Source organism: Plutella xylostella, chromosome 4, assembly GCF_932276165.1.
Source record: "Plutella xylostella chromosome 4, ilPluXylo3.1, whole genome shotgun sequence".
NCBI lineage: Eukaryota > Metazoa > Arthropoda > Insecta > Lepidoptera > Plutellidae > Plutella > Plutella xylostella.
Genome location: NC_063984.1, coordinates 7,073,249 through 7,089,175, shown reverse-complemented (window position 1 = coordinate 7,089,175; position 15,927 = coordinate 7,073,249). Strand labels below are relative to the sequence as shown.

Below are 15,927 nucleotides of genomic sequence, written 5' to 3'. Positions count from 1 at the left end.
ATTAATCTGTTAATCTGTTAAATAAACAGAACATTTTTATCATCTAACTGAAAAAAATACACTACTTCCTAAGTTCCTACCTATAACAGAAGAAGAAAATGATACAAGAGACAGAACCTCAAAAACTAGATACTAGTAAAATCGACTAACAATGCACATCGACCTTATTATTATAGTACCTTACCCATGCATCTGTCATATATAAGGTCATATGCCGTGACCAACTACAGTGAAACCAATATACCCACTCACGCCTTGTACTAATGTACTCCCTTGCGGGGTAGGCAGAGGTGCATTGCTGCACCCACTTTTCGCCAGAGTGTTAAGTTAGTCCCAATGTAATAGGGGGCGGGCCTATTGCCATTTTACGGGCACATCCAAGACCCGAGAACAAATATCTGTGTTTAAACAAATATCTGCCCCAGCCGGGAATCGAACCCGGGACCATCGGCTCAGTAGTCAGGGTCACTAACCACTACGCCATTCGGTCGTCAGTAGTAGTAGGTACTTAGTGCAAATTTTGATCTTAAAGGAATAACTTTTTGATGTAAAAATATATTACTTATTTATACATTTTGAATTCTTTTGGCGATGTTATGTCGATACATTTATAGTGCCACAAACTTATCTGTTCCGGTGACAGCTCAAATAAATCTCTAATATTTCTTAATTCTATAAGATTTTAAGTTTGCTCGTATTGTTATTTTGCTCTTGCGGTGTTAATAAACCCATCTATGGTTTTAAAATATACAATTCATTAGTAAGTAATGAGATATGGATCAATTTAGTTCCCTGTCCCCGGAACAGATAAGTTTGTGGCACTATATAATATATGTGCTTATTTATATGACACATGATTTATGGCACATGATAATAATTTGTAGACAACTTTTGTATTGTATTTACAGGCACGTACATTTTAACATCGACTTTGCTATAAAATTAAAATACTTTCTTACATATCTCTAGGTACTATTCCCATGAAGCTTTTATTTTTGCTCATCTGACTTAGTTAAGATATGTCACAAAAACTTAGTGTGCTAGGGCAGGATGCAGGTGATTCACAGGTGATGATGCGAGGGCTGGCTAGGGCGGCGACGGCGGCGGCGGGGGCGCGCGGCGCGCGGGCGGGGGGCGCGGATTGAGGCCACTATTTAACCGCGTTGCGGCCGCGCTGCGACCTGTTGTGATCCCAACATGGCGCGCTACGCCCGTGTCGCCACGCTACTTGCGTGTGTCTTGTTCGCCTGCGGTGAGTCCTCAACCTTTATCTTACGCCTGCAGACGTGAGCCGCGCCACAGGATGCGCGGGAACACCTCCAGATGTGCAGTGTGTCGCTCGACAGTGCTCAGTGATGTGCGGCCGCTCCTGCAGTCCAGGATACAGCATGAATGCTCGCATGTGCATCTCGCGGTTGGCAAGTATCGAGCCTGGATACAATTATTAGTAAACATACTTTTAAAAGTGACCTATTTCGTATTCAGTCTAGTAATGAAATCTTTCAGTTCCAAATGAACTCTACAACATTGCGCAAATGTTACATTTTGTGGCTTTCGTTACTTCATCAAGCAAGTGTAATACAATACAGGCACGATACTTACTAACCGCTGCTTACAGTATTTTGTAATTCATTCTGATTTCAAGACATAGTTATTTCGTCCATAAGTTTGAGATATGTAAATTTCAGGACATATGTTATTAAATATAAATAACAGTAACCGCAGCTATTAAGCAGCCTTATTAGCGATTACGATACAGCTTTCGTTGATCAACACGGTCGTATAGAGGCAGTAACACGTTTGCTAGTGTTGCCCCACGGTGCGGTCGGCTGGTAGATGCTCCGCGGCGCCGCGGCGGGTGTCGGAGTGCGGAATACTTTCACATCCACTAGTTGCGCGTGCGCCGGGTCGCGTGACGTCACTCGCTCGCCTCCGCTGCAACTCCTAGATTGATCTAGTAACAACACAACACAGCAGAATCTCTTTGAGCAAGCTTCCATCAATAGAAACGATTCGCCATAATCCTAGGTTTTGAGTTAATATGTTTTAAATTGCATTGATAGTGTTGCATTCCTAATGCATATTAGGCAGAAAGCTATTATCATTACTTAATAACTCGGTGTTTCGCAATAAATATTCCGCATTCAAATGCAGACAATCAGTGATTGAAAATAAATCAGCCAAAATAAGATTTTTTAAATTACACCGACCTGCTAGTGTGAATTCATCGATACTTGCGTAATATTTTATTATTTTCCATAACAATACGCATATACTCCTATACTTATAATATAGGTATAGGTACACTCACGGGCAATGAAAAAGGTCCACTCACAAAGTGTCGACACCAAATAACCAATTTTTTTTCGAACATTGTTTTAATTAGAACAAAGTATTAACGTTTTAAGTTGGTAATATCCTAAGTAATGCTCTGTTAAATGATCTTCAATTTTACACAAGGCGTCATTAAGCTAGCTTTTTTCGTTTAGAAGTAATGTGGTATTTTTCTCAGTGGAACCTTTTCTTTGTCCGTGAGTGTATACAGATGAAAGGAGACTTAGAAAAGTAATGTGTTGCTCTTGAAACTACTCACGTATATGTGCATGATTCTCTTACATAGGTAAATAATATCGAGAACATTACTTGAACCAAGTCTTCTCAAAAAATTACTTCACTACTGACTTACTTCATCACTGATGCTGTGTGTACTTCAGTTAAATATATAAGTTGATTTTTGCTTCATTACTCTACCATAATTTCAGTAGCATCTCATATTTATATTATTTAATAATCAGCCCATAAAAAAGCTAAAGCACTAAAAGTTCACAGCTCTACGCTTTTATAGTTTCATCTGTATTCAATATACCTTACGTTATCACCTCATATCATCATATCATATTATTATAATACAGTATGTAGTACGTATACAGTTTTTCTAATTTAGAGGATGATTATTTACCAAATAAAAAATTTACATTATCTTTTATTTCTATTCTTGTCTTGTAGAATGTCGGTTTCTGGTAGCTACTGCAAGTACATAGATAAACATTTCAAGTTTTTCAAACACAACAAGTTTATCATGTAGAGTGTCAGCACAGTAGATGGAAATAGCTCACGGAGGCTTTAAATAACTCAGCCTGTCTGGCACGGTGTCGTTACACCTAGACTAACAATATGTATAGATATCTATTTAGCTTAGGTCTAGTTATATAATACCTAAGTACCTGTTTCTCTCACTCCAATTATGTTTAAAATGTATCTAGGTTCGACTATAAATATTCAAGTTTGTTCCATAAATCATTAAATTCGAATGAGATTAATAATTTGAGAAATATTAAAGTACAAGTAAATGTCTTACCTATTTCGTTAAACATACATAACTCTATTATTCGTGGTTTTAAATGATAAAGACATGATGCAAAGAACTCAAAGAACTTCTTTTATTGGCTGACGGCGAGTGTGATTGATATATTATGTACCTACGAATGATGTGTATAGATTTCACTTCCGATTGTAAATAGGAAACAGATACTCAGTTCAAGCAAAGAGAAACTAGTTTTTGGAAACATTGAGTACCAGAATAGCAGTTATTACAAATTGACTCGTACTTGTAATGATATTACTTGAAGCTTTCTTTACGATCGTTTAAGCGCATACTTATTAGGCGAGTCAGAAGGTAATTTTCCCGTTATCAAAAATTGACAGTTGGTAAAGGGAAAGACAGTCATAGAAGGAAAGTCACGTCGTGTGGTAAATATTCATAAGGTCGGGTAGGAGTCGAGGCGCGACTGGAATGCCGCGCACGCGCACGGTCGACGCCCTCCGCCGCCGCCGCGCCGCCGCCACCGCCACCGCCGCCGCCGCCGCGAGTGTCGCAACCTACACACCGCAATGCATTATGCGATAAGATACCATCTTAAGAGCGATGATCTTACAAGAGGAAAACTCTTGCGTTGTTTCTCACCTTCCATACATCATACGAGTTTTTATTTTGTTTTTACGCAGATTTTTATGAGGTGACCAATAGCGTCCAAATTAACTACTGAGTCCTAATCAGATTCAATTAGCGGGCTTATAAAGAAGAGCAAGGTATGCGTGAACGCTAATGAAATTAATGATAATGATTAGGCGGGTGTAGTGGATGTGGTTGACATTCAGCGGGAGTCGCCGGGCACAGTTCAAGGCACCGAATGTAAATGTCACACCCATCTGGTGCTCGTGCTCTTCACGATTAATCGTTTATGATGATTCCATCATTATTTATCATCTGAAGATGGTGATTATGTGGTTTTATTTGTAAATGTTGTCATCTACTTAAAATGTATTTTTTGTTTAACTTTGAACTTAAATCGTATGATAATTTAGTAAACAAATCGATGACATTTCAATTTAATTTATATATTAATATGCACAAATAATACATAAAATTTACTAAACTCACACTATTAAAAAAGATAAAATAAAAAAGTTACGTTATCTTTGTAAAAAAATTGCATCGACGTTTGAGTAGTTTCGTAGCGCGGCGTAGCGCGCGCGTCGCCATACAAAAGACATCAACGCGTTCCCACCGCGAAAGCGCCACACGACTCGTAGCAAACATTTTTATTACTTATTAAAAATAATAATATATATAATGAATATATTATATTTTTCATGGAAAATAGGATTTTTTCGTTTTCGTCCTAAACCGATAATAGTCCATTGAGTTCTTTGCATCCAATCTTTGCCACTGTAAAATGTTATAAATTGGGGTCAAAGTAAACAACTACAGTTAAGTATGTTGATATGACATTTGACCTGCATTAACTAATCCGACTATCTAGTAGCAGATCAATAAACACATATGTTAAGTGCTCATAAAGAGGTATTATTAGTAGGTACTTATAGAACGGCAGTAAATTGATATAATTAACTAATGCCCTTACGCACGGGGGGTAAAAATTGCATACCTATATTATTGCATACCAATCTTATCTTATTTTATATTATGTTTGATTTGCGATTAAATATATAATGTTACATAAAATATGATAATGTAACGAACGAGTAAAGATCAGATGTAGGTCGCGCCGCCGCGGGTGGATCGAGTGTCGAGTGTGAACTAGTCGCGCCTCGTCCTGACTGATGTGCGTAAGACACACACACACACACACAAAACACATGACACTTCTAAAAGTGATGTTTCCCAGTGTTATGGTCTGGCACCGCTGCCAGCGCCAGCTTCCCACAACTGCTCCTACTCGTTGCTCAAGGCAATAAAACGTTTAATTAGCAAAAACGCTAATAACCATCCTGTATAACAGTATAGACGTATGTGAGAATGCACTTTTTGGTGGCATAATTCACTTTGTAACGCAATCCAAGTGTTACCGTTGTATAATTTAGTTGCTTGATCAGGTTTCGATACGTGCGTAAGTGCTGAGAACCTAATACACGTACATAATTATTATGTATTTTACATCAGATTAACTAATAAATTATACCTCATCAAAGACGGTCGACATTACTGACATATTTCTATTTGCCGGTAACAATACCTACCGATAGCTGCTATTAGCAATTCTGCAACCTTTATGAGGAATGTGGCATATGATAATAGTTTCATCAGTTCGCGTCTGATACTAAATGGCAAGTGTTATTTGAAATAAGGATGTGTAGTCTCGTAATTTATAACAGAAGAGCGAGAGAGAAAGAGTCGTCCTTGTCGCTCGCTTGCTCAAGCGCTGGCATTTCGACGCCTGTCAAAGGTCACGAGCGCTCACTCCACCTATGACATTATAATTTCAAATGACATTTCCATCTAACGTGATTAAATCACTAAAATGAAATGTCAGTAATCCTAAGTTCATCTTATTAGGCATTCCGTTTGTAAATAGACAGCAGGAAGTGACATTTGCAGTTGTGACCTTCCATCGGGGTTATTGATTTGTAATGTCAGCGTTTATAATCTCCAGGAACTGGCGTGATGATAGATTAGTTTTTTATACATTCTTACAAGGTTTTAAACTATCTTTCTATTTGTGAACAGCGGTGACGGAGGCGCACAGATGGAAGCGGCAGTCGGACGACTCGAAGAAGGACGAGACGCTGGAGCAGGAGCTGTGCAAGGACAAGGACGCGGGCGAGTGGTTCCGCCTGGTGGCCGGCGACGGAGACAACTGCCGCGACGTCATCCAGTGCACGGCCTCCGTGAGTAGTCATAAGTACCCGATCCTCCTCCACATCTCACCCGACAATCATATTATTATGTTACAAATTGATACTCTTTGTTTAGCTGCGTCGGAGAAAACAAATTCACGAGTCGATGTACACTTGAATACGGTTGAGTCGGCTTTATTGATGAAAACTAATCACGTCTAGACGTTGTCTGCGTTACGGTAAAAACAATGGTTTTCACATTATAGCTCAATCAACAATTAATGTACTATTTGTTGCGCGTAATAAATTCATTCTACAGAATAAACAGTTATTGCAAAAACCTAATCGTAAATATCTCGTCTAGATTGTTTACATACTACAACGTTTTATTACGTAAATCCATTAAACTGTCTAACTTGTCAGTTTGTTGTTACATCTTATATCCAATTGCTCTCGTTAGTTTAGTAATTCATAACAATAGTATTTTATGTAACTACAGTGGTTTGATTCGATGTGTTACTGAATATAATTAGCCTAGTTACTTACTTTAAAAGATTACCGTGAGAAATGACAACAGTAATATAGATTTATATAAGTAATTATTATTGACACCGTTAATACATACCGTATTTTATTATACTTTTTTTAATTGTCACCTAGCAGACAGACAACATCTCAAGGTGACCGACTGAAAGGACGAACTCACAACTGTTTCCTACTCTTTTAGTAGTATAATATGCAAATATTACTAGAAATACTAGTATTCCAATTTAGTCTTTCAATAAAATGTTATATAAAAGTTGTAACCTCTTTGTTGCCATATCGAATTTATTTTAAACATTTGCTTTTTTTTGTTGGCATATCTCAATATCATTCGGATTTGCTAATTGTACCTTTCATGTTCCATTTGGGAAGAAAATCCTTCATATACCAGTTTGTTGAGTGTGATCAGGAAACAGTGATCAGTGTTAACAAGAATGCAATGTTCCGATACAGTCACTCGCCTGTCCTTGCGACTCTCCATTCACATCTGTTTATAGATCAACCTTAAGACTTGAATCATATCTTATTTTCTCAGAAAATAATCTTATTACTTAAGATATATACTGAGGAGCATTGATCGAAACTGTTAGCTACAGAAAACAAGTTTCTGCACTGTTGGCGTGTTCTAGTTACTTAACAAACTGGTGTCTAAACGGCATGAATGGAACGCACTTTTTCCAAACTGGTCAGCTAGTTATACGCTTTCATAAACGATCTATTGTGTTATTGTTTGGCGCAGGGCATTCAAGCTATCCGTTGTCCGGCCGGGCTCTACTTCGACATAGAGAAGCAGACGTGTGACTGGAAGAACGCGGTGAAGAACTGCAAGCTGAAGAACAAGGAGAGGAAGGTGAAGCCTCTGCTGTACACGGACGAGCCTCTGTGCCAGGACGGCTACCTGGCCTGCGGGGACACCACGTGCGTGGAGCGCGGCCTGTTCTGCAACGGAGAGAAGGACTGTGTCGACGGCTCCGACGAAAACTCTTGCGGTAAGCGCCACTACTGTATGAGTACTACACCTCTAGGTCCATCCACACAATTCCAGTAAATACCTACGCAAGTGAACTTGAACGAGCTATCAACAGCTGGCTCACCGTGTCGCGCGACTCGCCTGAAATGCCAATCACTTGACCTAAAAAAACATCTCAGAATCGTGCCGTGTCGCAACTCCCCGTAAGCAAATGGGGTGTATTTTATTTGCAAGTCATTGCATATGTTAATATTTTATTTGTACCTCGATATGTTATTAATAAATATTAAGCGCAACATGAATAATGCTAATAGTGACCACTTAGGCAATGGTATCATTGTGAAAGAAACCGACTTGAAACTATGAAATTTCAATCGACCCTGATAATTGAAACCATATTAAGTATATTATGCAAACAATAAGATATAGTGACAGCTTTGGTACATTGTATTTCTTGTCTTGTCCATTGAAGGTAAGTATGCAAGTATGCAGTGATTGTCGCTTACAGCAGAGATGGCCGTGAACTAAACGCAACGGACCAAAAAGTGGACTCGCAAGAGTCGCCAGGTCCTATTGACATGTACGATATGCCCCAAAAATTTGCGAATCACCCATGCAAAGTAGTCTCTAGCTAATTACTTTAAACAGTAATTATGTGAAGAAATGTACATACTTTCTTGTTTCAAAATAAATAAAGAAGCGTATCGTTCGTTCTAATTTTAATAAAGCAACGCCGCTGGATTATTTGACTAGCTTGCGTGGGACTATAATCTGTAAATCATTCGTAGGTATGTTATCTAAATCGAAAAGTGAAACCCGGAGAGTGTCAGCTGTCGGTTTAAGTTAGCGAAAGTACCCATACAGGTTCCAGCCAGCCGCGGGCGGGTGTCGCGCCGCCTTCTCAAACATACTCACTAATTAAATTACTCATTTCAATTCTGTTCCTACACACCATAAAATTTCATTTTCATACCGCATAAGAACATGAAATCTATGAAGAAAGAGAGCTTCTGTAATCATCAACAGCGATAATGTTTAGTGTGTAGTCTGACGAATGTGTGTTGTTACAGACATCGACAACGACCCGAACCGCGCGCCGCCGTGCGACTCCACGCAGTGCGTGCTGCCCGACTGCTTCTGCTCCGAGGACGGCACCGTCATCCCCGGCGACCTGCCCGCCAAGGACGTCCCGCAGATGATCACCATCACCTTCGACGACGCCATCAACAACAACAACATCGAACTCTACAAGGAAATCTTCAATGGAAAGCGTAAAAACCCGAACGGTTGCGACATCAAGGCCACGTACTTCGTGTCGCACAAGTACAGCAACTACTCCGCCATCGCCGAGACGCACCGCAAGGGACACGAGATCGCCGTGCACTCCATCACGTACGTATATTATTAATTATTATCTGCATATCGTTACTGAAATCAATACTTCTATTTTAATTTTAAATTTTATGTATTAGGAGCTAACAAATTATACAATCTACAGGCACAACGATGACGAGCGCTTCTGGAGCAACGCCACCGTGGACGACTGGGGCAAGGAGATGGCCGGCATGAGGGTGATCATCGAGAAGTTCGCCAACATCACAGACAACAGCGTAGTGGGCGTGCGCGCGCCCTACCTGCGCGTGGGCGGCAACAACCAGTTCACCATGATGGAGGAGCAGGCCTTCCTGTACGACAGCACCATCACGGCGCCGCTGTCCAACCCGCCGCTGTGGCCCTACACCATGTACTTCCGCATGCCGCACCGCTGCCACGGCAACCTGCAGTCCTGCCCCACGCGCTCGCACGCCGTGTGGGAGATGGTCATGAACGAGCTGGACCGCCGCGAGGACCCCACCAACGACGAGTACCTGCCCGGCTGCGCCATGGTCGACTCCTGCTCCAACATCCTCAGCGGGGACCAGTTCTACAACTTCCTGAACCACAACTTCGACCGGCACTACGACCAGAACCGCGCGCCGCTCGGCCTGTACTTCCACGCCGCGTGGCTCAAGAACAACCCCGAGTACCTGGACGCCTTCCTGTACTGGATCGACGAGGTGCTGGCCAACCACAACGACGTGTACTTCGTCACCATGACTCAGGTCATCCAGTGGATGCAGAACCCGCGCACCATCAGCGAGGCCAAGAACTTCGAGCCGTGGAGGGAGAAGTGCGCGGTGGAGGGCACGCAGGCCTGCTGGGTGCCGCACTCGTGCAAGCTCACGTCCAAGGAGGTGCCCGGCGAGACCATCAACCTGCAGACGTGCGTGCGCTGCCCGTCCAACTACCCCTGGCTCAACGACCCCACGGGCGACGGCCACTACTAGCTGCCTAGATCTCGCGCCGAACGCGCACAATATTAGCTTTTTATTGGAAAGGAAGCCAAGAATAACATATTTGAAGTTCATGAAATAACTTTACATATGGAAGAGACTAGGTACAAAACAAATGCTTCTTGTGTTATTCGTGAATTCCTAAATGTACCGGGTCATAATCCCGCTCGTAGTTTAAGTACCTACCTACATAATATGTAATATAGACTCACATAAATATTTAATAGGCCTGTTTTGTACTTTATGTGATTTTGTAATGTAAGTCTGTTTGATAAATTGAAAAATACAAATACAAATTAATATGTGCAGTATTATTAAGCCTTACATAAAACCAACACTGAATACCTTCATACGTACTTAGTCAACTGCAAGGAGTAGAAGATTAAAATACAGTTCATTAATTGCTTGTAGCAGCGTTAATAATCAGTCTTCACATACCTACCGACGTAATTGAAATATAAACTCCGCGATGTTAAGTAATTGAGAGAATTATATAGCGCTGTTGCACAGCAAGCCACCCGACACAATGCAAAAGTATTTAGCTTAAACTAATTAAGTCTAAAACGAGACAAGTTTTCTTCACACGTTGCACACTAGCTATTAGAAAATATCCTTATGCAACAACTCGGCTTGACATTTTCAGACAAAGACGTGACCAAATCACCTAAAATCCTAATAACCAAATGAGTCACAGGTGCAATCTCTGTAAGTGAGACAAACAAAATCGAAGGTCGCGTTAAAAATATGTGCATCTGAATACGTGTCAAGAGTTTTAATAGTAAGGTCAGCAGAAACCAGTATGGCTGTGGACGCCTGTCGACTTGATAGGCAAATTGCCAGTTAATGGTAAATTGGACAGGCGACAATTAGGTACCAGTAATTTTCCCAAAATACTTGCAATATTATTATTTATTGTCAGTATGGTTTATTATGTACTAGCTATCAATATACATACCAGTAATCACCTCCATGCTTATTAAGGTATGCTGCTGGCTGTACTTACAAGTAAACGATCACATCCTATGGCAGTAAGCACTTATTTTTAAACAGACTCACCGGTTCTATAGCATGCTTAGAATATTTACTTACTACTTACACATAAACAATTCCTACAGAAGTACCTACGATTTAACCGCAGTTCAATCGTAAGTACCTACAATAGTCTTCAAATTTTATCGTATTAATGTGGTAAAAATTTAACTTACTTGTAAATAAATTACATAATATAACAAAATCTTTTAAAAAATCATAGCTAGAATACCTAATCAGTAACAGATTGTAATATGTTTTTGTAAAGCTCTATAAGTAAACACACATAAAAAGAACAGCAGTTCCATACAAATGTAAATAAGTTATTCGAAACAAGTTGAAAGATCCTATCGTGCTAGTTTTTCAGCCAGACACTACCTCTGAGAAGCATACCAATTGCTGACTTCTTTGAGTTATCTTCGCCAAGTATTAAGCTGGTATTAGAGGTATTATAACTATGTATGTAGCTGGAAGGTAAAGTCGAAGACCTCTCGCTGGAGTGTCATTAGCCGGCACACGGGCAACTTGACTTTTTGCTTCCATCTGTAAACAAATTTCTCAAACTGAACATTGATTTATGCCGGAAAAAAAACAAACTGCAAACATCATTCCGGGCGGTTATTGACCACACGTTAAACCGATGTGATAAAATAAATATTTAAGTGTTTGTTTAAAGTATCCATCTTAAAATTAATGTATTTGAATGTACAGCTATGAACTTTAAGAACAGATGAAATGGTAATATGATTAAGTTGCGCAAATTATTTTAGTTAGTTACGCAAGACCCCTGATGAAAGCGGCATTGATAGGTTGTAGACAATAGCTGAAGGCGGCTTGATAGCCCGCCCTGGCGGCGGCGGCGGCGGCGGCGGCGGCGGCGCGGGCCCTGGTCGTGGGCGGATCTTACAAATCGTCATAATATAATTCAATTTGTGTGCATACAAAATCAGCAGCAATTGCCCAACTTTCTTTTTTTTGCAGACTGCGAATAAATTGTTAAGAAAACAATTGTCATTGTTATTTTTGTCTGTATAAATAGAGAGTGAGTATCAGCATGCAGTGTCGATGATATGTTGGTATATTTGTCGGTGCTGGCGCGGGATGACAACGTAGTTAGTGGACGGAGCGCCGCCGCCGCGGTCCCGGTGGCGGCAGGCGAGAGTGAAAGCAGTGAAAGTACTCAGCTGTGGTTACTTGTCGAGATTTACTTAGATTCACCGACGACGATGACATCTGCACGCTTCCATCTAAATCCACTTACTTTAAATGCTATTTAGAGATGAACAAATCATTGCTCCCAGCGAGGTCAGATGACAAATGATATGCAGACCGACCTTACGATCGTATGTCGATATTATATTGAAACTGTTCGATTGAAAGGGCAATTGTGCTATAGTAATTGTATTATGAAAGACTCCACAGATCTATATACGAGAAGTGAACATTTATTTTATATCGGAAAGCTCAAAGCTCTTTCCGTGTGCGGATGTAAGAGTGTAATAATTATAGTTGTCCTTATTGAGTGTGTGGTTTAGGTCCAGGATGTAAAATATTAATTCTTATATAGCTACAAGTACATACATTGTAGATGTACATAAGTAAGTAGTATGCTTTGTCGTAAGTGAAAGGAACAAGTAGTAGAGAATCCTTGACTCCGCCGCCGCCGCCGCCGTCGCCGCCGCGCGGTGTCACAGCCCAGCACGCCTCACAATGCACATGCATCATCAAAAATACTCAGAATTACACAAAGGATTATTGGACTTATAAATACAGCGGTTATAGAAAATAATATTACTTACATAGACACTAATAAAAAGTCCAATATACATAAAAAGCTTTTATTTTGCTCGTTCGGAGCTTTTGTTTCTATTACAAATCATTTAAGTGCAGGTAAGTAAATATCCAATTTAATCATATGTAGGTACACTATTTACTTGTACTCCGATTATTGATAAACCTATAGACTTACATATATACATACGAGTAGTTTTTTTTTAAATATCTATTGGTATTAAATGCGTCCTGTCAAATCTTATGAACCTTTTGAATGTCGGTGGCTGCATAATCGGTTCAAAAGAAATAAAAATCATGAGTAATAGTAATAAGTAATAATAGTAATACTCTTAACACAAATTAAAAGCTAATACGTAAAATGGAATTCCAGAACGTAAACATTTTGCACATTAAGTTGTTGATCTTGTTATAAAGCTTCAGTCCAGAAAAACCTGCGTTGCGTAACCATTTCACATCAGATGATGCTGGCAATTTTCCTCCTTTTTTACTAAGAATCAATTGTTAATGAGTGCGAGATGGGACCAGGCAGGGCCGGCGCCGCCACCCGCCCCCGCGCCCCCCGTGCCCCCCGGCGCAGCGACCGGCTGCTTACATAACCTGATGAGGCACCCGGATATCGCACAAGGCCAACCATCCTCACAATCACCCAATATTTTAGTAAACAAATGTTAATCTCACCACCTAGTGATTTAATTAAACACGAATCTTCTGAATGCTCCACTTTATCTTCGATCAAGGTGACGCCAGTGACAGACCCACTTTCGTCTTCGTTAAATAGGCACAAGATATAGGCATTAGGCACCTACTATACTTACTTGGTTCCCATAGTTATATCTACTTAAGTACTCGTAGTATCAAGTTAATTAACGTAACATTCTAGCTTACAGGCAGTTGCTTAAATAATGTATGTCAACTTGATTTTGTGAAGCAAAAATTCATAATCTTAATTTAATATTAACTAATTTCTAAATATTGCTGCACAAACGCTTGGCCAATAGATGATTTTGCATGACACGTTGAAGGTTTTATTTTGCTATTAATCATATTAATACTTAAGATATAAATATTTGTATATATTATCATTTATCAGGATTCATAAATTGAATTAAAAAAAAAGCTTACTGAAATATCTCAACATATTATAATGAGTACATAGATGTATATAAGTAGGTACTTAGGTGTTTTAGTTTTATGATTTTGTAGGTAGGTATTAGTAGCTCTATAATATACATAATTATATCTTCTATCATTTGCTCAATTATATCTACATCATTATAATATTGAATATATTTATACAAATATTTAATATAGTTGGTACTATTTCTAGCTTTTTTACATATATGTGACATACTCAATAAATAAGGGCCACTTGCAGAAACATATTAAATCCAGATTTAGTGTCAAATCGATTTAAAAAACGTCAGTCCATATAAAATTTGACACTAAATCAAGATTTCACACTAAATCTGGATTTAATATGTTGGTGCAAGTGGTCCTAAAACTGGTTTGATCCGTGTTTTATCGAGAGTGAATCTTATAAGAAAAAAAAACTACTTTACATAATTTTGCGTATCAAATACCTACATGTACCTATACCCGTTGCTATTTTGCACAGTGACACATTTTTAAATAACTATTTACCGGTATTATATCTAATACCTATAAGTAGTAGAATTTTATGAGTGCTCAAACTGTAAACTAAACTATCACGCATATTATAATGTCATATGAGATATACATATACAAAATATAAGTAATCAGATTACTACTATTTCTGAATACACTTTTCGCTATATTTTAATTCAATGTTATTAGGGGTCGGTTTTTTCATCGGTAGTTAATCAACCATTGGTGAAAGTCACGTATCATAATGCATGCATGACAGCTGCGATAATGTTTTGACCAATAGTTAACTACGCGTTTAAAACGATCCTTGGGCCAGTTTTTGGATCTCCCATACAAAGTCTGATACTTATTACCGTCCAATTTTCTAAGGGAGATCTAATAAAAGTTCATTTTCTTTTCAATGTTGTTTGTTTTTGTTTGACAGATTCGGCGAATAACCCGATTACAGCTACAATTAAGTCAAATCTTATACAAAAATTGGTCCATAATAATAATATGATCACTGACAGACAGACAGATCCGAAAACTCCTGAAACTATTATACCTACCTATCTTTTTCGTAAAGATAAAAAGGAAATTTAAATTAATTAATTATATGCTCTCTCGAGACTGTTGAACTCACACAGTAGATGAGAAAATAAAGAGAAAATATAGCATTCTATAAGGTGTGAATTAGAACGTTTAAAAAAAAATACGTGGATTATAAATTTATGAAGTATTAAATTGTTGTCTAGATCTTTACATTTTTGGAGAAATGCTAGCAGAGAATGTATGACCATCTGTTTTATTTTTGTTATCCTATCTAAGTAGATTATACCTATATATAATTGAGAAAATGATGAATCCTGGTTTGGATATGTAGAGTCCTATATGTAGAGTATGGAAAGTCCTGAAGGAAGTCATAAGAGAGGATGGCCATGAAAAAAGTTGCTCAATTGCGTTAAAGTTAAAAAGTAAGTTTAAAAACTAAAACCCGACTACTGAAAAATCACGCTCTAAAAAGTATTGATCAAGAAATACTTAAATACTTCATAGTGATATTCAGAGGAAAGCCGTGGTCGTAGGCACACCTACCCCAAAACTTATGATCGTTTACTGTTAGAATGTATAACAATTTAATATACTATGTATTATTTTTCTTTTGTTGCCGAATTCTGTAGGAAAAAACCGTACCATGCCATGCTATTGGGAATTGTAGTCGATGAGGCCGGATGAGAACAAGTACGATACCTATCATATTAATAATTATGTTGTGCATCCTTTCATTGTGGCATGGGAATGATGAAAGCTTGTTTTAACCACATACCTAATTATCCTTTCCTTGCTTATCGAAATATCCAGAATATCAAGAATTCCAAGCTCTAAATCCATTAGGCTTTAGGGTGATTAGTGAATTAACTATGACTCAAAAAATTGTGGAATCATTTGCCTGCTAACTACGTACTAGGTAATTGCATTGCAATTACGAAATCGTTGCAGTTTTACGTAAAATCG

General features: G+C 38.8%; 1 protein-coding gene across 1 annotated transcript; it reads left to right on the top strand.

Moving 5' to 3' along the window:
* Positions 1 to 1,141: 1,141 nt before the first annotated feature.
* Positions 1,142 to 10,284, top strand: LOC105387222 (chitin deacetylase 1). The gene is made up of 5 exons (XM_011557918.3): positions 1,142 to 1,252; positions 6,029 to 6,189; positions 7,421 to 7,670; positions 8,722 to 9,043; positions 9,150 to 10,284. The coding sequence occupies exons 1-5, from the start codon at positions 1,198 to 1,200 to the stop codon at positions 9,976 to 9,978; spliced, it is 1,617 nt and encodes a 538-aa protein (XP_011556220.1). The 5' UTR covers positions 1,142 to 1,197; the 3' UTR covers positions 9,979 to 10,284.
* The last annotated feature ends 5,643 nt before the right edge of the window (positions 10,285 to 15,927 follow it).

Coding starts and splice junctions, on each gene's coding strand:
- LOC105387222 (XM_011557918.3), top strand. CDS start 1,198: ATGGCGCGCTACGCCCGTGTCGCCACGCTACTTGCGTGTGTCTTGTTC. Junction 6,190..7,420: donor TCATCCAGTGCACGGCCTCC/GTGAGTAGTCAT, acceptor TGTTTGGCGCAG/GGCATTCAAGCTATCCGTTG. Junction 9,044..9,149: donor ATCGCCGTGCACTCCATCAC/GTACGTATATTA, acceptor TACAATCTACAG/GCACAACGATGACGAGCGCT.